At 47.1% G+C, this 26,884-nt stretch overlaps 1 protein-coding gene across 5 annotated transcripts in view; it reads right to left on the reverse strand.

Moving 5' to 3' along the window:
* ARHGAP21 (Rho GTPase activating protein 21) overlaps positions 1-26,884 on the reverse strand; it is a 442,217-nt gene that overhangs the window by 183,795 nt on the left and 231,538 nt on the right. For all 5 annotated transcript variants that reach the window (XM_085631689.1, XM_085631687.1, XM_085631691.1 and 2 more), the window contains one exon: positions 8,270-8,348. In XM_085631689.1, coding sequence (XP_085487815.1) covers positions 8,270-8,348 — 79 coding nt within the window. The remainder of the gene's footprint in view (positions 1-8,269; positions 8,349-26,884) is intronic.

Here is a 26,884-nt window from a genome sequence, read left to right on the forward strand (position 1 = left end):
TCAGATATGCGTTCCTACTACCAGGCCTCCCACCTGTTGATCCTGAACAAGTGGTGGTATCGGGATAGGAGGGATCCGGCCTACGCGGTGGAACGGCGACTTATGGCCCCACATACACTGCATACCCTGCTATATTCCGCCCCGTATCGGGCACTGCTGCCACCGGTGACGCAGGTAGTTTTTCAGATTTGGTACCAGGCGCTGACACGAATTGGGTGGTGGAACACACTCACGCGGGAAACCCCCCTGTGGCACAATGGGCGATTACCACAGATGGCGGCCCTGTCCGGGTTTGAGGGGTGGGATCAGATAGGCATCTCCACCATAGGCAATGTGGTACGGGGGTGCACTTTGAAGTCCTTACTAGATCTACAACAAGAATTCAGCATGCCCTAGACACAGTTTTATAGATACCTCCAATTCCGCCATGCACTCTCCCCCAGCCTAGCGGGATTGGATTCCATAGCTGAGTTTAGCCCCGTGGAAGCGAAGCTCTTCATGGGGGACCACCAAGAGCGGAAAATTTCCAAGATATACCAAACGCTCGTCATTCACAGCTCCCCCTCGCTCCAGTATCTAAGGGGGAAATGGGAGGGTGATGTTGTTCCCCTCGATGAGACGGACTGGATGGAGGCACTGGCCTCACCTCGGGGGGGCAGCCATAGCCATTCGACTACGCCTTATTCAATTTAAATACTTGCACAGGGTTTATTTTACTCGTAGGAGGCTGTGGCGGGCAGGGCTGATCGCAACTCCTGAATGTCTCCGATGTGGGCGGGAGGAGTGTTCCTTCATTCACACGGTGTGGCTCTGTGTTTCATTATCCCGTTTCTGGAGAGGGGTGCTGTCCTGCCTATCTGAGGTGCTGGGCTGGGATCTTCCCGCGGACCCTAAGCTGACACTCCTGCACGCCATGGCTGACATTGGAGGAAACATATACAAGAGGCACCTGCTACTGTTGGGCCTCACGCTGGCTAAGAGGGATGTCGCCCGGGCATGGAAGGCTCCGGTGGCTCCCTCTCTGAATGTGTGGAAGAGGGGTCTGGACTTTAGCATGGGTTTGGAGTTCCCCATACTTGCAGCCAGGGGGTGTCCACGTAAACACTATAAGATATGGAAGCGTTGGGCAGATTACAGAGGTATCTCCCTGGAGCCAGTCCCGGAGGAGCGGGAAGAGGGGTCCCTTTAGTTCCCCTGGGGAGGGAGGGCTTAGTTTGGGCCCGGTGTCAGAACTGTCTAGTCTATGCTCATGCAGGATGTTGCTTGTTGGTCATGGTTTGGTGCGGTCGGGGGGGGGGGGGGGTGGATCCGGGAGTTGGTGGGGGGGGATTCGGGGGTTTGTTTTTCATATGAAGCGCCTCTTCATTTATTTCTCTAATGTAAAACGTCTACGATATTATGTTTGTAATGCTTCGGCAGGTACCTCTGGGGATTTCAGGGGCCTGCCATTTATGTGTATATTGACGAATAAAAACTATTTAAAAAAAAAAAAAAAAGAACAAATGCTAGACTTTTGGCAGAAATGAACCTCGATTACTTTACTCCACTGCCTGATGATCATGTCAAATCTTTGGGATTCCACATGGGTACCAGTCATGGCTTCAGAACACACTGAGGAAAACAAGGCACAAACCGCTTGGTATGCAATTCTGCTTGCTCTGAAAGACCAAAGTCTTTCTTACTAATTCAGGCCTCTTAATTGGCATTCCAAGTCCAATGTGTAGCATATTGCCAACAGAGACAAAATCATATTCACCGATATTCAAAAAACAAATCAGACCCACTTAAAACATTATCTATGCTACTTGAATGACAAAGGACTGATTGGTCTTACGTCCCAGGATTACAGTGGCTTCCTCTAGCCAACCACATGACCTCAAGGTGCAAACTTAACACTCCACCCTGAATGGTGTACCAATTCAAGATCACAAGGGGGCAAAAGAAGACCTACAATAACAATGTCAGATAAAGCACAGGAAAGACAATACAGGACAGAAGACCACCACTGCTATCCACAAAGAATCTGGAATTCCATCCAACCCATATCCAGAATGATCCCTCTTTCCTCAACTTAAGTTAGGAACTGAAACCCCACTGCCTCAAGCAAAACCTGATCATTCTATAAATGACCACAGAAACTGGACGATTGAAGAGACTCCCTCTTCTCTTTAAATGTTCAGACAATTATTTAACTTGCCAGAAAATACTTTCCTTTCAGCTCCTTTATGCACCAAACTGACTTTTCTTTTACACTTTACGAATACTTCTGAATGCAACCATATACACTGCAGTCGTACAAAACCAGTGCACCTGTACCAGGACTACCAATATGATTGAAAAAAAGGTGGCATGAATACGATATATTAAATATTCAGGCAACCCATAACATATCTGTTAAAGCAGTCTTAAGAAATTCCCAAGAGCACACCATAGGACCCTTCACCTTTTGCTGAGTCGCAAAGAGATCTAGCCTTTAGATAGCACCCACTCCCAAATCTGAGGCAACCTTATGTTAAAGGTTCCACTCATGCATATCGATCTCAACATTTCTTTTCACTGACAAATTGGTTTTAATAAGATAGAAGCCTTTTCGGATTATCTAATGCCTGAGCATTATCTCTTCCTTGCTTAACGTCAAATAGCACACTTTCCAGGACTGGTCAACAAAGAGGATGCTGATACCATCATTTAGCAACAGCAGAAGCTGAATGCCTTATAAATGGGGATGCTCCAACAAATTGAGGAGAAGCCCTTTAGCATTTAACTGAAGGCTGCTGAGATTTCTTTTTATTAGCAATCAACAACATTCTTTAATTTAAACGTTTTGATACTTGCAGTATATAGCTTGTCTTCTAAATCGAGGGCGATTTTGTAGCGGTGAAGATGTCTTTCACAATACAAAATGCTGACCTGGACCAGAGGCCATCAATCTGAGCTCCATACGAACAGACAGGGAACCATTTTTTTAACACATTTGTGCAAGTTTGTAGCCCTCAAGGTGAATTCTAACTCCTATTATTTCACCATATGACCAGGTGCCCAACCACAATGTTTTGGTCTAGAAGGAATACTGGCAAGATGCTTTCCAAGACAGAATAAGGAGAGTGGTGACCTTCGTAGTCCTTTCCACACTTCATATTCCTTCTGAATCTTGAATCTTTTAGTTGAGGAACTCTAACTATTCAGGAGCCGGAAAAGCTTCTTTCCTGCCCCCAAGCAGTAAGGTAAAGTGGATCTCTGACCACGGTCTGTAAAACATGCTGTCAATCACACTTTACAGGACTCAAGCTATTATAACTCCGTGATGAACCCCAAAAAGTAAAAACCAAACTTAGGTTGTTTGTTTTTCCATCTGGAGGGGCCTGGTCTGGGAGTTTGGATTGGAATGTCATTATTGGAACATGACCAAGACTGATTCGCATATGGCTGGTTCCTGTCTAGAGTGGCACAGTGGGATAAAAAATATGGCCTGGAATGCAACACCCAGAGATCATCGGATTAATTCAAGAATTGTTTCCATCACTGCGATGCTGCTGATAACTTAGGAGCAACCTGGGCCCATGCTCACTATGCTACAGTACTCAAGATGTACCTTCCACTGGTGAGGCCCGAGGTAGACAGAAACCAGTCTTGGCCTGCTTATGTTCTTGGCAGTTCTGTTTGCACTGCCCCTGTTGTAGCAGGAGCAAGATTGTTTTGCAGAAGGATGGTCTCCGGCAAGAATTGTATTTTGGTCAAAAAACAATGGTCTGGAATGCGGCCCATGTAACTTCCAGTGGCCAAGATTAATTCAGGCATTACTTACATCAATTTGTTGTTTGTTGCTATCAATCAGGACAGCGCAGTTTTTCAAAAAATTCTTTGTTTGAACTGGTTCATTATTAAAGGCATCATCAGTGATCCAAGCCTTGCAGATGAACACTTGAAGCATTCAGTTTTCTAGCCTTCAACCCGAGAGTACGATACTTTATTTTACTAACAAAACAATTACTCTGTGAATATGATGAGGCCTGCACTTTGCTTTCTAAAAAAGGGGAAGGTGAGATGCGGCAATTCTTCTTTTCCCTTAGTTTGTGGTATGGCTTCCTCTTTTCTCTAGTTTCCACACTTTCTGCAGTTACCTTGTAGAATACCCATTCTCAGATGCGGCTAGAAAGAGCTTACCCTCCAATTCAGATCCTTCAATGTTCTTCCCATCCTGTGAGGGAGGCATCTCCCACTACCTGGTCCCGACACAAAGGAACAACCAATTCCCATCTCTTTAGTGGTGGTTAATTCCATGTTCCCTACATTAGATCCTAACAAATATTTTGCCTCACCTGGAGACCAGTTGATTGTTTTGGATGATGTAAGCCCTCAGTAAAGTTGTATGTCAAAATCTCATACACATCAATGTCTCCCGACATACTGTGTCTTAATTAGCTTTACAAAAACATGGTCCATCTAGGTTTATATTTTCTATTATTAATTTCAGTTGGGTGATAGTTTTCTAACCAATATTTAGTAGTCAATATTTATGTATGGCAATATTCTACCATCAATATTTTGGTGTCACAACCTCAGTGACCACTGCGAAGACCTAATCTTCAATATTGCCTGCGCTACCAGCAAAATGCAGGCTACTATGAGGCAAATAAGCCTCTGTGCTGAAATGCTTGATTGTTTATGCAGTAAGAATACAAGAATCATCATTCACTGTAGGCATCTTAGCCAATGGAAACACCTACATTAAAGAAGCGCCCCTCATTACTCCAGGAGGATTCTGGAGCTCCCCAGCTTAGGCAGCAGCTCCATTTGCATTCGAAAGTGATCAATTATTTTTCCTGGGAGACCATTGTCAAATGCCAATTGTCCAGATAAGGCAATAACAACACCCCTAGCCAGCAGAGATGTGTTATCACCACCACCACTAATAACTCATAAAACCCCAGAGGAAACACATGCAATCCACAAAGAAATAAATAAGCTTCATGTGTGCTGGAAAAATGGAATATGAAAATATGCATTTGCATATTCAAAACATCAAATAGATAACTTGCTCTTTAATTAAACAAGACCTCCATCAAAAACACTTCTGTAGTTTTGTCTTTTTACATGAACTTCTTGAGAGTCTAGAACGATGTTTCGTATAACAAATTGGCTGGAGTTGACCACCGTATATCGTTCTTTCTGTGGCACCCCTTCTATTAGGGACTTTTGCAATATTTGTAAAACCTCCTCCAAAGGTTTTGCTCAGAGTCCTTCTGTCCGTGCTGCGTGAAGGATTTCTCTTTAAACAGTTGCTAGCTTTTAGAAAAACGTGCTGAACCCACCAGGTCTGATTCGGTTTCCTTTGGGTCACAGACTTACCTGGAGCTGGAGCCAGAGCTGTTTTCTAATGTATGCTTTGTCCTCCATCACTTAGGGGATTCTTATACTGATGATGCCCCTACAAAGAATAATCCCTGCTAAATCTTGGCCTGTGGACAAGGGCAATTGAATGTATTAATCTGTATTGCTAAGTAGCATACAATGACATGGAGATGTCTAACAGTCCTACAGCGATGGCAGTCTCTCAATATTTCTTAGCCTTTTCCAAAGTATATTCAGCCTCTTCTCCAAACTACTGCTCCCTTAACATGGTCATGTCCAAAGTTTTTAACTGGACATTTGGAGAAAACAAACAAGCACTGGCAAAGTGAATAGGGCTGGCCTTGGCAAGCTGGTGCGATAGCTACATTTTCTTCTGCATATTGTACGATAAGCAGAACACAAAATAAATGTAATTTAAAAAAAAAAATCAGCCTAAAGACAGAACGTTGCACCCAAACTTTGCCACTTTTTATAATTTTACTTAAACAGTAAGGGTGCTCCTTAACTAGAAGGTGTACTTAGAAGAGGTATGGATATCCTTTTAAGTTTCAAAGCACATCCCAGAAAAATATGATTCTTCGTGGGACAAAGAAAAGGTGATATTGCCTTCGAACTACTGAGAATATCAATAGCACTGTCATGGAAATCTGGTCTGTGTAATGGTCTGCGCAATGGCTCAATGTGTTTTAGGAAACCAACTGCAATCAAAATTGGAACATATTTATTACAGTCTCAACAATGGGAAATGCACAATAGAGAAAGCTGCTGACACTGAAGCCAGTGCTTCCTCCTTCCCAGAAGCTGCCTTCTGAGGTCCCCCCCCCCCCCCCGAGCTATTTACAAAAGTACTCCAGAACCAGAAACAATTTATCCTCGCAGTTCAGAGAGTAAGTTGTTCCATTTCTTTCTTCAGGAAGATGTTTGAATCTGGAAAACGACTCACTCAAATCTCGAAACACAAACTTTTTTAGGTCAATCCAGGTCCTGCAAATGAGGACAACAAGTCCCAGGAGGAGGTCCTCTCTGCTCTCTGTGGGCAAACCTCTTTCGGCCTTCAATTTCTATTCACTTGAGCAGAAGGCCTTCGAGGCCCTGTTGAGGCAAGCTTTGCATTTTCTGTTCCAACATCAAACCATCACAAAAAGGATATTAGACAGTCTGCTCAAACATTTTGCAGAAGACACATTACTGAAAGAAAAAGATAAATAGAATCTGAATTTACAATTTCTACTGGAACTACTAGACACATTTATTACTGAATTTGAGAGTCCACATACCTGTTTCAGCGAAAAAAAGAAATGAAAGAAATATTATGAAGCAGCGCCACTCATGTAGTGCGGTGCTGCATGATTCCAATGACTCAAATGGGGTCCCCAATTAAAATGAATGAGTGCTAAAAAGTTCTGATGATGAAGACCAGGGCTACTTCCAAAAAAAATTTAAAACAAAAATCTGCTGTAAAGGACGGTATAAATTACAGATTTAATTGCAACTATATGGGTCTCACTAAGCTGTTGCAGTCCATCGATGTGAGTTAGGGGGTTTAAAAGTTGTATGATCTTTGTTGCTTGTTGCATACAAAAGTCAGGATGTACGTGCTGGTATATGCCTTCCTTGTACAGTAGGACTAAGAATATGGCGGCAAAATGAACCCACTAACGAAACAGGACCACAGTCACATACATAGTGCTCATGGCATATGGAACACCAAGTTGCAGTGTCATGTTTACTGACAACTAAATGTTCGAAATGCCAGACCGATTCTATCATTAAAAGTATGGAGACTTTACACTAAAATACTAAAAAGGCCAAGCCAATGGCTAGAAAAGGAAGCAAAACAGTAATTACATCTTAGAGACACACAGCATCTGAAATTAGCAGTTGGGAGAGGTGTTAGACAGGTTTACTTCTCAATCACGACATGTACAAGGAGTGCGCACCACAGTTCATGGATCTGAACAATTTGAGATCTCCACTGTGATCATCTATGACATGGGAAGATATAGGACTGGCAATGAAAGCCTGCAAACCACCCCTATTGTTTTGGAATAACCCTAAGGAGATATATATATATATATATATCCTTTGGGACATGGGGGATTGGAAGAAAAGCATAAAGCAGTTCACATAACCAATCAAAATTAGGCACCCGGTGTTCAGGTTGATGGTAAAAGTTTCTCTGGGTGGACAGTCCTAAGTCTCCAAGATTTCCGGGCAAATGTCCTATTGCTTTAGCGAGAATGGACACCTGTTCAGGCTGTCCACTCGCTGATGTTAGGCTTGTGATGGAGGAGTCTGGCAGGAACATGTGCTGTAAAGCTTAAACCAGCAGAGCCACTGCCAACCAGCAGGATTGTGGAAAGAATGCCCCTGTGTTTCCTCAGACTTTTCCAACTCTTGACCTCCCCACTGGTAGGAAAGCTTCAATGCTAAAAATAAAACTGTCTTCAGCTCCAATATTTTTAAGCTGCAACAAATCTGACTGGTCCAAAAGCTCTCAAACCATTCGCGAACAAATAGGTGCAGACCGTAAACTACTGCAGATTGTGTTTTGTGCTGTGTGGATACAATATTATATTAGGAAACTGACATAGCAGCTGCCCTAGTGGGAAATGTCCCTATACTACAGCTTCAATTCTTTTGGAGATACAACATTAAGCATAACTTTACATCTTATCAATCAATACATGTGTATTTTTTCTGTATAACAAATGAAACGTTATTACAGAGGAAACTCATTAACCATGGGCAATAATGCACAAGATATAGATCTTAAGTTGCCTAAAATAAACAAAAATACATCAACATACCGGAAATGTATATCACAAAATTATACCACACTAAAATATTTCAAAAACATCACCTAAAACAAATCATAAGACCATTTTACAGGGATCAAACTTTAAATGATTCTTACCTGTTCTGAATTAAAGAGATTACTTGTGAGTATGTCTTTCCTATAACACTTTCACCGTTCACTTTTATAATTCTGTCGCCTAAAAGAAATAATTAGAAAATCACAATCCCAAAAATAGGTGAAACTTATCACATCATTGGGCAACCACATACCAAGCACAGATTAAATGTGATGGTTCATACTGTGCCATCAGTGTGTGATGGAATAAAAAAAAAAACACATCTATATACCAGAGTACCTCATTAAGAAAAGAAATTGCATAGTTTTTTTTTTTGTTTTTAAACTTTATTGTGCAAAATAGCATCATTACAAATATGGGCCTACAACCACCAGGGCTGGCCGCTAGTATATGCATGTCAATTGCGTGACATCACGAAGCAGCGACTGATTCCCAGAGGCTCAGCAGGGTTACAGGAAATATTCTCGGCAACTCAGAAGCTAGGCAGGATACAAATATTTTAACTTTTAAAAGAAAGCACAAACAAAGGAACAAAAAAACAAAACTCAAGGCGAGAAACAATCTGGACGGCGTCGAGCGCCGATGGGGGGATCCCACCACACCAGGCAGAGACTCAGGAGGACAATATAGAGATGACCGGGGGGGGAGGGGAGGGTGGGGGGGGGGGGGAGGTAGCGGGGAAGTCAGGACAATCAGCCAAAAGGGTACAGTATTCCAGGAACCTCAGGATCAGGGGGACAGAGAAATGTCCGGGGTATCTACAAAAGGGGGCGTACAGATGTTACCTCGGTAGGTGTTCCACTGACTCCAAATTCTACCCCATGCCCCAGGCTTACCCCGAACCAGGTACACCGTCTTCTCTCTGAACATGCACCAGTCCATGTTCTCCTTCCACACTGACACAGTGGGAGGCCGTCGGGAACCCCAAAGCTGCGTAATATCCCTCTTTGCAATCATGTTCCCAAGCGCCGCCCACCGGGCCTGGGCGACGTTGTAGTCATTCGGCTCCCATACATTCAACAAACATCGACGAGCCTCAGGCAACAGAGCGACCCCAGTGACACACTCCATTACAGCATGCACACGGTGCCAATACGCCGCAACCTCGCGGCACTCCCAAAGGATATGAAGGAAGGTGGCGCTCATTCCCGTCCGAAGAAAAACCCATCACAACCAAACGAGGACCCGTCACATAAACACGGTGAAGAATTTTGAGCTGGACTAGACATAGACAGGCAGGAATGGCAACCTCTTTTGGGGAGGACAGTGCGGACTGCCAGTCTTCGTCATCCAACTCCAACCCGTCTCCGGTCCTGGCCTCCCTAAGACGCACAAGGAGGTCCGCCCGATTGTTGATTAATTTCTTATAGATCAAGGAAATCGTACTGTCGGGCAGATGACCATCAAGTATACGGTCCTCGAGTGGCGAAGATGCGGGGACGGTTGTACCGGCCTCGAAGACCGACAGCAAAGCGTGGCGAACCTGTGCATATCTGAAGAACTCCCTCTCACTCAACTCATACTCACTCTGAAGCACAGCAAAGGATTTGACCGCACCTTTCACCCAGAGATCACCCACTCTGCTAATGCCAATCGTATCCCAGTTCTCAAAACCAGAGGCATCCCAATCTGTCCGATGCAAACAAGGTGGTCGCTCGTGTCAGGCGATCATTCCATCCCACCGCCACATTGGCATCCTTCCACACACGTACTGCAATCTTAGTGGGTCCCGTTAGGTTTCTCCCCGCCGTCTGAGAGTAGAGCGCTCTGTTGAAGTTGCCACCAGGCAACTGATATTTATCCATCTCAAAAGCCGGATTTGGACCGGGTGCATACGTAGCATGGTTGATGGCGGACAACTGGGAGGCCCAATAATACCTCCTGATGTCCGGGAGCGCAACGCCCCCGTCATACCAGGGGAGAGTCAGTTTTGCAAGCGCGATGCGTGCGCGGCCGTCCCAAACGAGTCTCCTCTGTAAACCCTCCACCTCCCGAAAGTAGGCCGCCGGAATAATATCAAAGGAGTTCTGGAGTGCGTAGAGAAATCGGGGCAGGGACATCATTTTAAAAAGTGCCGCTCGACCGAGTGGCGACAACGGCAATCTACGCCACCGAGCCACGTCCAACTTCAATCGCCGGAGAGGGGGGAAGGAGATTACGCTCGTAACGGACCACCGAGTCCAACGATACGTAGACCCCCAAGTACTTGAAACCAGAGTGCGAAATTTGAATGGGGAACCTATGCGGTAGGGGGGGGGGGGGGGGGGGGGGGGGGAAGGCCACCGGAGAGAACATACACACACGATTTAGACCAATTAATGATCAATCTAGAGTTTTTACCGAAAGAAGTGAGGACGTCAAATAGGACGTTAAGGGATTCACGCGGGGAGGTGAGGTACAAAAGAATATCGTCAGCGTACAACGAAACCCGGTCTTCAAATTCAGGGGCCTACTGAATGCCCTTTATCGATGGTTCCCATCAGAGCCAGGCTGCAAGTGGTTCTAGAGCAAGAGCAAAGAGCAGGGGGGACAACGGACACCCCTGCCTGGTACCCCTCCAGAGAGCGAAGGGCTGGGACACCCTACCATTGACGACAACCTGAGCTAGCAGATCCGTATATAGAAGTTTCACCCAACTAATAAATCCCGCACCAAAACCGAACTTCGCCAGAGTGGCCCAAAGATATGGCCATTCTATCGTATCAAAGGCCATCGTGGCGTCCAAGGAAGCCAAGATGGCCGGCTCGGAGAGAAGCCCCGCCCTGGCGAGAACGCCGTGTAGGCGCCGCAAGTTCAGAGCAGTGTTCCGGTGCGGAATGAAACCAGATTGATCCGGATGAATCAGGTCACAGATGACAGCGAGTAAGCGATTAGCAAGGACCTTGGCGAGAATCTTCGGCTCGGCATTCAATTGGGAAATAGGCCTGTATGAGGCACAACGATCACGAGGCTTACCCTCCTTAGGAATCACAACTATAGTGGCCAGACGCTGGTCGCAAAGGAGGGAACCAAGCTCACGCGACTCCAGAAACATATCACGGAGAAACGGTGCGACTTTATCCGGGCGCAATTTGTACAATTCAATAGGCAATCCATTGGGGCCCATAGCTTTGCCAGAACGAAGGGAACGAATCGCAGCAGCAATCTCGTCGGCTGACAACGACGCCTCCATACGCTCTCGATCCTCTTCAGACAGGCAGGGCAGCGCAATATCCCTCAACAAGAAACGAGAGTCATCCTCATCTCTATCGGACACCGGGGAGTAGACCACACGAAAATAGTCAGCAAAACACTCCACAATCTCGCCACGGTTGGCTCTCTCCTTATCAAGCCATGGAATCAATTTACCCGCCTTATCCCCGACATCATACAGTCTACCTTGCTGTTCCCTGTACATTATCTTGGCAGCATCCGTAACAAGGGATTTATATTCAAACTGTTTCAAGTTAAGGGCGTGGAGCCTATCCTGGGTGACACCTAAGTCTAGATCAGCCTCCAACTCCAGTATTTCGGTCTCCAGCTGCACGACCTCCCCATTCCTAGCTTTCTTGGTCTCGACTATTAAAGATAGGGCCTGTCCACGAATAACAGTTTTGAAGGCTTCCCACAAGGACACTGAGGACAAAACAGACCCCTCGTTCTCCAGGAAGTAGTGGTCGAGCGACTTAATAAGGCTGTTGCGAGTCTTGGGGTTGCGCAGATGCCAAGGGTTAATAGGGGCGATCCGCCACGCGGCTTGCGTCCCCGCGTCGAAAAGAAGCCACACAGGGGAGTGATCTGAAATGCCCCGGGCCAAGTGTCGTACCTCCCCAATGTGGGGGGACTGGGCCGCAGGCATGAGGAAGTGATCAAGCCTGGAGAGACTCCCATGAGCCCCGGAGTGGAAGGTGTATTGACATTGCGTCGGATGCATTAATCTCCAGCAATCCACCAAACCAAAGGTGTCCAAGAACCCACCAAGCCATGATTGGGAAACGGAAAGGGCCCTGGGGGGTGGCGATCCTGATCGCCGGACAGTACGGAGTTGAAGTCCCCACCCATGAGGAGAAGACTATCAGGGAGTTCCAGCAACATCCGACCAACGTCAGAGAAAGTGGAGGTCTGGAGGCCTGGGGGAACATATATCGTGGCACCTACCGGTTAGGGCGGCATAGCGCCCTCTGTCGTCAAGAATAACATTATCAATCTCTAGTGGGAGGGAAGACCGGACCAGAATACCAACCCCTCTGGAACCAGTGGTGAACCCAGAGTGTGCAACCAATCGGTACCCCCACCTATTCATAGCATGACACACATTGCCGACCAAATGCGTCTCCTGCAGGAGTACTACATCAGGTGTCAGACGACGCAAATATTGCCGAACAACACCCCGTTTAATACGATCCCCCAATCCATTTCCGTTCCAAGATATCAACCTCAACCCACTACCCCCCCATCCATACAAGAGTTGCATGAGTCCCCCCACAGAGAGCAGGACACCTGAAACAGAGAAAGAGCCAATATGCCGCCTTGAGAAAAGAAAACACAAACACCCCCTCCCACCCCCCAACCAAAACCCGTTACAACTCCCCCCTCCCTGCACCCCTGCAGACTAAAAAGCCACCCCAAAATGCAGTGTGCCTGTCGCCCTAACAATCCCATTCTACAAAAAGACCCCGGAGGAGGAGAAAGGCCCGTCTCCACCCACCACCCGGACGCGAACTACTAGAAGGCAGAATATACATAAGGAGTAGAACCCAACTGAGCAATGTCCGATTGTCAGGGTTAGGGACCAAAAGGTCACTTCTGTGTAGTCTCACCACCCTCGACACCGGCAGGGTGCCCCGTCCGATCGCCCCGACCAGGCAGGGAATCCAACCAGTCACTCACATTGTCCGGTCACTCGAAAAAGAAGGTCCGTTCCTCGTATTCCACTCGAAGCCTGGTAGGGAAAAGCATAGCATACTTCAATCCCAGGTCCCGGAGACGTCGCTTAACCCCATGAAAGCCCATCCTCTGTCTCTGGACAAGTTGAGTGAAGTCCGGGAAAAAATTGACAGAGGAGTTTTCAAAGTTCACCGGGCCGTGCACTCTCGAAGCCTGCAAAATCGCATCACGGTCTCTGAAATGAAAAAGTTTTGCGATGATAGGCCTCGGAAGCGCCAGGCTTGGGCTTACCGCCCGGGACACGATGTGCACGCTCCACAGCGAAAAACTTGCTCAGTCCAGAAGGGGCAAGATGGGTGAGGATTAAATCTTCGACCAGGAGGTCAACCGAACGAGTCTCGGGGTTCTCCGGAACACCTATGACGCAAATGTTGTTACGTCTTGCCCTGTTCTCAAAATCCTCCAGCCGATGGGACATCAGGTCGTTGGCCGATTTCAGAGTGCCAAGGTCTGTTTGAAGTTCCAACACATCGGCCGTGAGGCCGGAAGTCTTCAAATCCAATGACTGCACCTTCTCATTAGTCTTGGACAGTTCGGCCCTGATTAGGGTGACATCAATGGCGACCGTGTCAATTTTACAAGCCAGAGCCTCATATTGCTGGCCGATGGTCTCCTTCATGCCGGTGATGGCGCCCATAATGTCCTGCAGGGACAAGTCAACAGGGGCAGAAGGGTCGTCTCTGGCATCCTCCGGGGTACTGCTGGAGAGCCCGGGGGATCCTTTGGCTCGAGTGTAACGGTCCATAACATTTGTCTGGAACGGTCCCCCACTAAGAGACGTCTTGGTCTTCCGCTTCTCGGGTTCACCCCTGCCCGTCATGTTGGAAGATGCACCCCGGAGGGGCCCGCAAGACCTGGTGAAAATGGCCGCCGGCAGGTCGGGCACCAACAGGCCAAGAAGCTGGCTCGTAAGGTCCGGAGAAAGTCACGACTTGACCAAAGAGGCAGCGATGACACTAAATGGGGGGTGGATTGGTCCCCGGACGAGCGAAACGGTCTCTCAATCAGACCATGTCAGGAGCCGGAAACGAAACCGAAAGTGGGGGTACGGCCAGCGATGAGGTCCCACTGCCGTTGTTCAACTACGTCCCGGCTCCACAAATCACCAAGTCCCCGGCACGGCCTTCAGGTGGGCCTCAAAAGTTCAAAGTGCTATAATTCTGGTCGCCCAAGTCAGATTCAAATTCTGGAAAGAGTTATGGACTCAGTCGAGGTTCACCTTCCAGAGTCCGTCCGAGAAATCAGGATATCATCAGGATAAATTGCGACGAGTGGCGAGGGTCCGTGGAGCCCTGTGCTCACGCGACCATCTTGGATGCGCGCTAAGCTCCTCCTCAGAAATTGCATAGTTAAAAGAAAATGCCACTCTAAATAAGTTACAAATCTCGTTCAAACTATCCACAAGATACATGCATTTACTCAAGATCCATCGGCAAAATGTGTATGCATCACAATGAAAAATTTGTATCATTAAGCTTCTGATGCAGAATTGCATGTTACCCATTATCGTACGAGACAGAATAAAAAAAGATACAGAAAAGTGCGGGCTTGGGGCTGGATCGCGAATAAACTGCAGGCCCCAGTGATCTACTCCCCCCGGATGCCGCTGGTATACCAACCCCAGCTGTCCCTCCTCCGGGAGGGCATCTTCCATAAGCTTAAAAAACGGCGAGGGATCAGCACGTGGGGTGACATCTACCCTAACGGGACGTTCATCACCCTCCAGCAGCTATGTCACGAAGCCCCCCCTGATGCTATGGAGACCTTCTTATATGCGCGCTTGCAGGAGGGAATGCGTGCCTGCACTCCGGAGTACCCGCAGGAGCCGCCGGTGCTCCCTCAGGTCCATCTCCTCTTGGGAGCACGGACTGCGTCCAACTTGGTCTCCATTCTTTATAAATCGCTATACGCTGAAATCAGTGCGCCACAGGGTGCTGCCCGAGCTCGTTGGTCCCAGGATATGGGACAGGAAATTTCGGGCCAGGAATGGCACTATTGCTGTGCGCAGACGGAGAGGGTGTCCGCGAGTGCTCGGCTGCGCATTACGCACTTCAAATACGTGCAGAGATACTATTATACGCCTGCTCGTCTGAAGCCGTTTGGGCTGCGGGCTGATGCCAGGTGTGACAGGTGCCGATATACTGCATTTGGCCTGGAGCTGTCCGGCTCTGTACGATTATTGGTCGCAGGTCTTTGAGGCCGTGGGCGAGATGCTGGGGATCCCGCTGCCGCCGTCGCCGCTGATGGGCGTGTTGGGTTACACTGAGAAGCTCCCCGTGGCCTATAGGAGGTTCGCCTCGGTCTGTTTCCTTCTCGCCAAATGGAGGGTGGCTTGCCGGTGGGGCAGGGGGAGGGCGCAGAAATTCAAGGATTGGTTACGGACAATGATTCTCTGGCAGGACCAGCTTGCTCTATACTCTGATCTCCTGCCCTCGACCTCCCGGCCCCGGAACATATGGGGTCCCTTGAAGACATACTTGCTGTCTAACCCGCTGCTGCCGGATGTGCCTGCCCCCACTTCTCCCCCCGGTTAGGCATGGGCTCATGCACCTTAGACACTTAGGGAGGCGATGCAGACTGTTGATTTTCTAGTAGATTGCTCTCACGGTGAGGTTAGCGGGGTGGGGGGTTGTTTGGGTGTTTTGTTCGGTTGTAAATGCTGCGATCCCTGACGGGCTATTATATTGAATATGTTCGCTCATTGTGACGCGGCCGGCCCGTATCGGGTTGTAGGCAAATCGCTGTGTACACCATTGCCTTTCACCTCTTCTAACGCGCTGCCGGCCACTTGTGGTTGTAGGCATAAGGCTGTGTACTCCTATCATATGCTGAATAAAGGTTTTTGAAAACTAAAAAAAAAAAAAAAAGATACAGAAAAAAAAACAGGTTGGAGGGAGTAGGTGGCCGGGGGACAATGACAGCTGTGTCAAGCCAGAATGGCTACATGTGAGCCACTGAGATGTGAACTGGGTGAATAGTTATAGCTTATGTAACTCTTGTTCCCTTGAGCTCTTGTTCATGTTAAACCTCATACAACTATTGGCAGTAAATAAAACTGAGTTAACAAGCACCAAACCCACTTAGCATACAGACCAAATTGGGTTCTACGAGCAATCACCATTTTGGGCAGAGGCGAAAGTAACCATATGAAAAACCCAATAAGGCTTGCACATGTCAGGTATCCACATGATTGATTAGCTGTGCCCCAACCCTACCTGCCCTTCAGAGGCACATCTTGTGAGCCCATTGTAAGTTCATGGTAAGCTCACAAGGTCTTTCGCAATCTGGTTCTCAGCTGAGCAGGAGAGGAGATAGCATAGAGGAGTAAGCAGGACCATGTTCAGCAGGTGCAAGAAAACTGAGGGCCCTTATTCCTAGTGGCTGGCTTGGTCTCCTTGCTTAAAAATTGGCAGTCGCTGAGGACCAAATACAGTATGTGAACCACTGTTTTAAGTTGCTGCTCCTCTAACACATAGCTTTGGTTTCTCGTAACCTCCAAGAATTAATGACTAAAGTGAATTCAGTGCTGCATCACTAACAGGGAAATGATCAAAGGGAATAAAGTGCAAACACAAGACTCTTGTTGATAAAAGTGGACGCAAAAATGTTAGGAGGCAGGAACGCAGCTGAAGTGTTTAGACAGAACTGTACATAAAGAGGTCGAGTTCTCTCCGATATAGGAAGACCACTGCTTGATGATCCTTGTAAATGCTTCCCCCCCACTCGCCCCCCCAACCACTCCCCCAGAGCAGAGGTCCCAAGCGTGTTTGTGGCATGCACTTGTTCTCTCACAGAACAGAGTCTGAGGCCAAGATGCTGGAGTTACTGCTGTCCTGTGCATGGCCTATGCTGAGCCACCCACTGCCAGAGGGGCTGCTGGCTCCGATGACCAGGTCCAGGGAGGAACTAGGTGCTTAGGCCAAGTCCCAGAGCTCTTGCATTGTGCCTATGAGCCACCTAAAGCCACACGCCTGCTGAAGCGATGTGGCCATCTTAGGAAGAAATGGAAACAGGCTCAAGGCTGGGAAAATAAAAGGGACACTGGCTTCAGAGCAGAGTTCTTAGACCAAGGAAGAGTAAAGGTTGTTCTTCCGAGATTTAAACCTGTGATGGGCAGGGTACGATTACATTTCAGCAGCAAGTGCTTAACGCACTGTGCTAACTTGCAGCTGGCTCACTTACTGTGAGCTATCCTTGAGCTGGAATGTGAACATCAAAATAAGTGGAAAAAGAACGGTCTTACAGACGTGTTCCTTTTCATTGGATTGCACCGCTTACCGCTCACTTCACATATCATATACTGTTGTCCATTTTTCACATTGTTCCCGCAAGCATCTGAGCACACCGCCCTCATGAATTACTGCTTTACATGCGGATACTAAGTATTTAATACAGATGGATCTCTCCCCACAGGGTCTCCGCACATAATTTTTAATTCGTTGCCAATTCATTTAGTCAAAATGCTGCTTTTTGGGATTCAGCGACCCTGGAAACACACTCCCTCAGGTGATATTTTACTTGAAACATCACCCGATGAACTGTTGTCCTTTGATACTTGTGATGCACCTAGCTTTATTAATTTAGATAGAGACTTCATACAAACAAGCACTGGCACAATAAACAGGTCTGGTTTACAGTTTGACTCCTTACTAGAATATTTTTTTAAAAGCCTGCTGAAGTTTAAAAAAAACACAAAAACGACTTTCTGTATAAAATGCAACTATGAGAAAAATAATTTGTGATGATTCAGTGTACTTTAGAGATGTGAATTCACGTATTGCAATGAAAGTACTATATAGCAGAAGAAATGATTGGCCAACAAGCCAATGGCATGTAGTGAGATGAAATACTCCTCCATGCAAAGCCAAAAGACACTATCTATATTTTAAAGAAATGTTTACATTAGGTATACACACAGCCATGCCTTCAAGCAAGGCATGAAAATGGTAGCGTGGCTAGGTCACATTAAGTCACAAGTCAGGTTCGCACATGTGACTGGCATACAGAGTTGTTGGCTAGCTGGAAACTCTTCTATTTGCCTAGGATCAATAAGCCTCTACTTGGGAGAAGATGTGCTCAAGTGGATAAACTAGCGCCCAGTCTCATGTGTATTGCGTTTTAATAGTCACTAACACTCATACAAATATGATGTCAACCAGGAAAATCACTTTCCCTTCACGTACCCCATTTCTCTTAAACGCCTTATTAAAATGAATTAAATCTGGAAATCCCTTTGGCTTCCCCTGGTTTCTACAGTGCACTTAAGCAAGACACTAGACCCTAGATGCAAGGGGCGAGGCAACGAGGAGAGGAGAGCGACCGTCACCTCTCGCTGCCACCACTACCATTGAGCTGCCACCGAGCTTCCGGCCTCCTAATCTCCAGTTTTGCAGCGCCCGTGTGTGTGGCCCTGCCCTCAGCCCCGGGGTGTCTTGCGGGTACAAGTGCAAGGTGAGTGCAGCTGCCGACAGTGGGTGGCCGGTGAGAGAGGGCCACAGGTGGCTCGAGAAAGAGCCAGAGTTAGTTACGGGTGCGGCCTACGGGTTAGCTTGGCGGACCCCACTCGCCACAACACAGCATCAGGGGCCCAACCCTCACTGCAGGAGGTCCCAGGAGGATCCTTGAACCTGTGTCACTGTCTCACCCCCAGTGCAGCAGATCCAGGAGTTGGAGAGAGGGAGCACAGGGGGAGAGGCTGGATTGGGGAAACACTGGGATTGAGGGTCCTGAGGCATACGGGGCCCCCATAAGGCTGAAGACCAACAACCCCCTCCACCAGAAGAAGGGTCAACAGCCGAGGACCGCACTAACACCCATCAAGGTCCATACCAAGACGCCAGGTGAGGCTCCAAATAACTTTTTAGTAATCTGCACAAAACCCTACAAATCCCACGTGCAGAGCTGAGTCACCAGCCATCACCTACCATCTAACCAGCTGCCAGAACCCAGTGCTCCTAATCTTCCTCTGCTTGCAGGTACGGGTCCCAGCTTGACTGCCATACTTCTATCCCACTGACCCCAGCCACAGAGGACCATAGGGGATCACAGGGGAGTAGAGCAGAGGCAAAAAGGTAACCAGGCACTTGTGCATCTTCCCTGCCGGTCACCAGAAACTCAGAGGTGCAGAGAGGCTCAGGGAGTCACAATTAGTAAATTGGCGAAATCGTGCAGCAGCATAGCAGCACAGGCATACTGTACCATGCATCATAGCAGCAACCCTCAGCTCTCAGTCAATCAGCAGCAACCGGCAGCAAACAGCTGCAACAGCTAGCCATCTCAGCCCAGTCATCCAGGGAAGGCCGGTTTCGTTGGTGGTCCCAGGAAGTACTATAACGGCAGAACTCACCTCTGTCGACAAGGGCAAAGGTGAAGTATGGTCGGAAAGGCCCGGCCTAAGACCCAGAAAGACAAGGGCCCACACCACAAGCTCGATGGAACCAGAGCGCCGGAAGATCCTGAATGATTCCAGGCTGAAGTAAGGCTGTGTGCTGGCACCTCTGCTCTTCAATCTTTATATAGCGGACATGCTTAACCATCTTAACGAAGCAAACTGCGACCCCCCCCCAATCTAGGAGGCCAAGGAATGACGCATCCGCTATACGCAGACGACCTGGTGCTCCTCAGCCAGACAAAAATAGGTCTGCAATGGCTACTTTTAACTCTTCAAGACTACAAACAGGAAACATGCTCGAGATCAACCAATCTAAAACCAAGACTGTTACCTTCATCCTAAAAGCCAGCTTGGCTAATAGGTGGCATCTTAATGGCGTTGAACTCCAACACAGCAAGTATTACAATAACTTGGGAATCGTTTTAGATAGCAAGTGGTCACTCACGCCACACATTCGCTCTATAAACACCAAGGGCACTAGTCTAATGGTTGTTCTTAAGTCCATTGCGCCAAAGTTACAAGGCTCCAGCCTCGACAGGCTTCTCAAGGTAATGAAGACAAAAATCAGCCCTACCCTAACCTACGGAAGAGAAATCACCCTAGGGAAGGAAGTTGGGCCTGTGGACAAACTGTTCACAAGAATCTACAAAACCACCTTGCACCTTTCAAAAAGAGCATCTCCTGCTCAGGTGAGATTAGAATACAACATCACAACGCAGCGCTGGGCCAGTGGCAGATGTTTTCTTAACTTCTGACACAGGCTCAGACCTGTGCCCCGTGAATGCATGCATGCTCTTATTTTAGACCGAACTAGTCCAACCGGACAATGATCATCATGCAGAGACCAACTAGACATCATACCGAGGGACTTCACACTAACCAAAGTCTGGAGCAAACATCTTTCCCAGCAAGTATTCAAGAAACGGACAACCTCCACAGCCAAAATTATATCAACATTAAAAGACAAGGCAGCTCTGTGTAAACGTGCCCATGCAAGGTTAGAGAAGAACTCGCACTCTTCAACAAAGCAACAGTACAATATAACCTGCACCTATCCAAATAGGACTATAACTAGTAAAATGAATAAATACAAAAAAATAGAAAAAAACAGCTGTTTCGAGCCAGAAATGCTACGTGAGCCACTGGGACATACATTGAGAGAAAATGTATAATTCAGAGTATTCATTTAAAATCTCCTATATCTGCCTATTGGCAGTAAATAAAACCCAGCTAACATGTATATAACATGTATATAAAAACCAAGTAGCATACAGAGAAAGCACTCACTGTTTTAAGCCGAGTCCAAATTAGGCATATGAAAAAAGCCCAAAAGAGTGGGACACGTTGGGAACACACATGATTAGCTATGTCCCTGCGCTACCTGTCTTTCAGAGGCAAATCCTGGCTTCCCCAAATACCAATATTGTGCAATCCATGTCAAAATACACTACCTCGCCCGCATCTAAAGTCATATTGTCTACCAAGACGTGGGTAGAAACATTTCCGTAATATGCGTTTTTATTTTTACCCAAAGGCGTATATAAATTATTTTGAGCCACTACCTCAGACATCGAGAAAGATTCTATTTACGGGCCATAGAAACGGATTAACATGAAGAGAGCAGCACATGCAGTTATATTAAAACATAAAAGAGAGTGATCAAACAAAAATAGGTAGAAAAGCTTTACGGGCTATTTGTAACAGAATAATCTTCAACAAGCATTGGCAACCCCAACATGTCTAGCCTTGGTAGGCCAGCAATCCTTTTATTCATCTTGTTTTTTTGCAAATATTTGCAATTGCATTAAAAGTGTAAACGTTTTAAAAAGTAAAAAATTCACAAAAAGTGATGAGAGGAATGCTTGCAAATAATCTAACCCCTGGGAATAGCTTGGGGTAACATTCTTACCCAGTGTAAGCATGCTGCACTCTAAGCAGGGTGTGCAAATGTCTGCACATAAAACCTGGATCCAGAGCAGATAGAACTTGGGCCATGGTGAGCATTATGAACTTGTCCTTCAGGAGGAAGAAGTCCCGAGGGCAAAGGTCTAGAATGAGGCAAAGTCCTCCATCTTTTTTTGGCAACAGAAAGTAACTGGAGTAGGAAGCAACCAGTTCCGATCTCTGATGACAGTACCCTCCCTATTGCACCCTTGGCCAAGAGAGAATGAACGTCTCTGTGGAGTATGGACAAGTGATTCTTTGGGTTGGATGTGGTGTGGACGGCATGCCCAAGCCGTAGGATAGAAAAGGTAAGGAGTATCCCTAGGACATTATCTGAAGCATTCATTGATCTAACAGGATGCTCCGCCACCTGCAGAGGTAAAAGGTGAATCAACCTCACACTGGGCAATCATGAGAAGTCAAGAACAATTTCAAGTGGTTTTGCAGAAGCTGTGTGGGCAGGGGTTGGGGTTCACGTTGCCCCTTGGGGCTTGGATGCTGCCAGCCTGCTCCTCAGCCTAATATTCAAAAGGGCTGGGAGGCATGCTGTGGCTGGTCAAGTACTGCTGCTGCATCCACTGAAATACCCTATCGAAACTTCGAAAGGAGCACTCTTGTGAGGGTAACTGCGAAGTTGGCTGAGTTAGGTCTAGAGAGCAGGCCTTGCTCTCTACAAATCACTGCAGAACCGAGACACCCTTTGCGCCAAATAACTTTGAGCCATTACAGTGCATGTCCATAAGGGGACTGTTGCACATCATATGAAAAACCAGTTGAGCTGGTGGCATCAAAGCACCACACTGGTCTCAACTGCCCTACGCAGACAGTAGGTTGTGTTCAGACCTGAAGGGATGGTATATTTAGTCACGTCTTGACTGTCCAAGATTAGCCGTTGCATTGTTGGCCTTATCTTTTCAGGGACAGCCAGCAGGATGTCACGTATGACAACGTGTGCGAGTACCTGTCCAGGAGGCATGAGGTAATAATGGACCTTTTAGCACGACTGGTGCTGGAAAACACCTGTTTTGCAAACGTGTCCATTCGACTCCCTATCCATGGGGTGGTTGGGAAAGAATTAGGGTTCAGACGACAGGAGGATACCTGCACCACCAAGCTCTCGGGTGTAGTATGCTCAAGCAGAAAGTCAGGGTCACTAGGGCCAGGCCTATGTAGTCTGGCACTAGTCTGTTTACTGAATGACAAGATCCTCGTTGCCCATGTGCCCACCAGAACCCCAACGGCGGCCCTCGTTGAAAGGTACTTGGCTGGTCTGTACTCGATTGAGAACCTCTGTCAACATATTTATCAATACTTATTGCATAGAAAAAGTAAGGTCAAGGATTTCTACCACCCTCCTAATCACCGTGGCGAAGGAGGCAGAATCTCCACTGGACCTAACTTGGTGTGGAGAGGCTAGCCCAGTGTCTGGTGAAAAGTCGAGACCAATGGCATTATGGAGCTCTTCCAAAAGGTTTCCTTCATTACAAAAATCACCAACATAGTCACCATCATCGTCATGGAGGTGGTAGGTGTCTGGGTCAGAATGAGCATAATGTTGAAGGTCAGAGGATAGGGGCTGGGCCTCCGAGTCCATAAGATTTATTGGATCTGTGCCCAGTCTGTGAAGTCGGAACCAGCATTGAGGCTCAGCAGGTGGCGACAGTCGTAGCATTGGGGAGGTTGTCAGATGTTGCATCAAGGCAGGGGCCAGAAGCACCATGCTCAAGGAAGGGGTTGACCCTTGACGGGAAGTTCGAGTGGCACTGGCATCCACCTCGGATCATTTGGGCCTGAAGGTGCTTCAGCTGGATCCAGTGGGGTACCAAATACTGTTTTCGCAGCCTCTTTCAACTGACTGAGTTTGCCAGCTGTAGCAGTCCGCTTGAGGGAAAGTCTGAGCAGGAATGCAGCTGGATTCCATTCACCAGAACAGTTCCTTGCCCTAGGCTTGCGGTATTTTGCGAGTTTGAATGGTGCGAGTGGCGGGGCAAAGGGGATGTGTGTTTTGACTTATGTTTTTTGTGGGATTTCCTCGGGTAAGCCGAACTCCTTGACTTCAACTTGGAATGTTCACTCAAGTGTCCTCAGGAACGAGAGCGCATGTGTATTCTAGGTCTCGAGTTAGGCAACAGCTAACTTGGATTTGTGGTCATGATAAAAAAAAATTGTTGCATCTGAAGAAAAGCAAACAGTAGAAGGACACAGGAATGAATCTTGCTCTAGGGGAGGAACAAATGAAGGGAGAGGAAGGAAAGCTTACGGAAGCGGATGAATAAGAAAACAAATGAGACAATGAAGTCAACCAACGGTAAGCAATGGACAACCTCTAAAACAATGGTAAGGCAGCAAAAGGTCTCGAAAGCGCATGCGCGGTCTTAAGCGGGACCAATGAGAGCATTAGGTCTGGAATATATGCTACTATACCCAGCCAAACTGAAGGTCCCCTCCCAGGTCAGATTCCTTGTTTTTAAGACTTCAGACCAGGACCTATCCTGGATAGAAGAAAGAAACCCAGATCTCAGAGGGAACAAGCACAGTACAGCAGGCTAGGGCGTTGGTAGCTCAAGTAGAATAGAACATAAGCACCATAGACCTCTGCAAGGATGAAGGCAGCAAGAGGACTTCAACAAGATGGAAGTGGCAAAGACTTTACCAACAGAGATACCTCCGATTAAGAGGTTGACATGAGAGGGGCTGGGTCGGGGACATTATGGTATGGGGGAGGGTGTATGGCTGGAAGGGTGAACTTGACAGGCCTCTCAGGGGTGCGGGGAGGCGAGATAAAAGTACCACACACATGAGGGTCCTTCAACTGTATCAAGTTTACACAGTGTACTAAAGTAATCTGAGTTCAGCCACCCACGTGCCCATTATCCTACAAATGGTCAATGCAAATTAGAAGATATGGGCTACTTAACACACTAGGACATCCTGGCTGGCAGAAGAAGGGCAGGCCACAACTTAAGATAGTTGTTAGTTACATACTGGAGAGAAATTGGGAAAATGCTTATGGGTGACATCCGCTTCAAGGTTGGTATTAAAGAATGGGGGTAGGGGGTTCAGTTTTGTTCAGTGCTGAAATATTAAAAAGCACAATCATACGTGGCACTTAGATTAAAAGCTAAATAGGTTACTTTCCTGTGCGACACAACGTAACCGCAAAACAGTACCACATCGGGCCTTGGAACATGAATGGCCTTAACGATCAAATTAAAAGAAGGGCATTGATGCACCGAGTGGATTGCCATACTCCTCCAGAAAAACTTCCCACGAGTCACAAGAAAGACATGCTCACCACCTAGGCAGATGCCTGGCACTCACTGCGGTACATAGATTCAAGGTCTTACCAAACTGGGCAAGTTCAATGGGGCTCTGGGACATATGGAGAGGGAGATATGAAAAGGACAGGCAATATTTCTGCTACTCACCCCCCAAAGCTCCTTCTCACGATCAGATTATATAATTAACTTAACGACAGATGTGCGTGGCAGGGAAGGCGCACATCTGGCCTATAGGGCTTTCTGACCATTCCCCAGTACACTACATGTTTGGACCGAATCACTAGACGACGATCTAGCAGACTTCCTGAAGGATATTACAGAATACTTCGCATTGAACACCCGTCCAGTTCCCTCCTCCACAACTCTTTGGGAGGCATTTGAAATTGTTATTCAAGTGAGAGCAATGTCCCTGCTTGAGATGAAAGCCAAAGATAGGCAACCCGAAATAGAAATATTGAAAGCATAAATTTCCTGTCTCGAGGTACAAGTCACTGAATCGAACAATAGGCGACATTTAGGCAATTAGAGGTAGCTCACTCTAAAGCTGCTTGACAGACCAAAGGTAGCATGATGGGCCTCCCACTACAGAATATATGAATAAAGAAAAAATTTAACTAAGTTATTAAACAGGCTGGCCATTGACTAGGATTGTTCCCTCAATTCTACACAGCGAAGGAGAGTTGATCACCCAAAAAAAGTAGGAATGGCTGAAACATTTGCTACATATTATGGAGCCCTCTATAAGGAACAGATTACACTGCAAGCAGAACTTGCCCGCCCTATAGCCAGAGATCTGATACTGCATGTTTAATGAATGAGGAAAAGAACAGACAGAGCACCACCTATCAGAGGACGAGATCCAGAGGGTCCTTTTGAATATATCAATGGGTAAGACGCCGGGTATGAACAGGTTGACCCCTTAATTCCTTGTAGAAGCCTGCTTCATTGCCTTCTCTAAACCAGAGACCGTTGTTTGATGAGGTACTACAAAAGACCTTCCTGTCACTTGATCTACTTTACACCAGCGTAGTAATGATACTGACAACAGACAAAGCTCTGGACAAATGCTCATCCTACCATCCAATTTAATGAATTAAAGTCTAGGTCAAAATACTTGCTATGGTCTGTCAGCCGACTAGTTAAAGTGGTACAGACCCTGGTCCACAGTGATCAAAACAGCTCCATGCCGGGCAGGAGCACACACCACTGCCTACGGTGCTTATAAGTAGCTCTGGTACGGGCAGAGCAGCGGCAGGGCCCTGCTGCATTAGTATCCGATTATTACTGGTCGTCGCAGGCAATCCCAATAAGTGACTGCCGCTTCAGCGACAGGAGCGATTAAGCAATGAGACAGAAGCCCAATATGTTTGAGAGTCTTGGTCTGCACTCCCTTCTATATGTTATCAAAACCTTCCACACAATACTGTCGATCACTTAGGTTACCTATGTTATGTTTGTGAGTGGTCCTCAAACACATTGTTTGAATAGGAAGGCTAATAAAAAAACACCTATGTGGCAAGGGGTGTGGCTGCTGCAAGTAGGGAAGCTAGTGGGGTTCAAACAAAGGGACCTGACAGACATATAAAGCTTGTGGGACATATAGTTCTCAGAGTATCACAGCAGCTGCCAGGGGAATTCTCCCCACACAAAATATAATTCTTTAGAAACCTGCAGTTGCGTCACAACCTAGAACCCTATCCAGATACCTACGGAGATACGTTAATGATTCTCACAGACCTCAACCCTCTGGAGCCTGAGTTGACTATAGAGCATACTGGGAAGACCGGCATCTCCCGAACATCCAAAACGTGAGCAGTCGACTTGCTACATCCCATGAGAAAGCTACAGGAAAATTAGGAGCAAAAGCTTGGAGGGCTGGAGGATGACAAATCGAAGAGTGAGATGGCCTCCTGTATTTTAGTCGTCTCCAATCAGGCCCATGGTACATTCTTACACACAATACTATGTCACCCAGTTATTGTTCACTACTGGGAACATGTGCATTGGACTTTGGGCGGGGACTTGTAATCACCATAGACTCCAAAGGTGGCAATGCTGAGCAGGGTCCAGATGGTCACACTATTACTGGCAGTAGGCTTCTTGACAGCCAACTG

Source organism: Triturus cristatus, chromosome 10, assembly GCF_964204655.1.
Source record: "Triturus cristatus chromosome 10, aTriCri1.1, whole genome shotgun sequence".
NCBI lineage: Eukaryota > Metazoa > Chordata > Amphibia > Caudata > Salamandridae > Triturus > Triturus cristatus.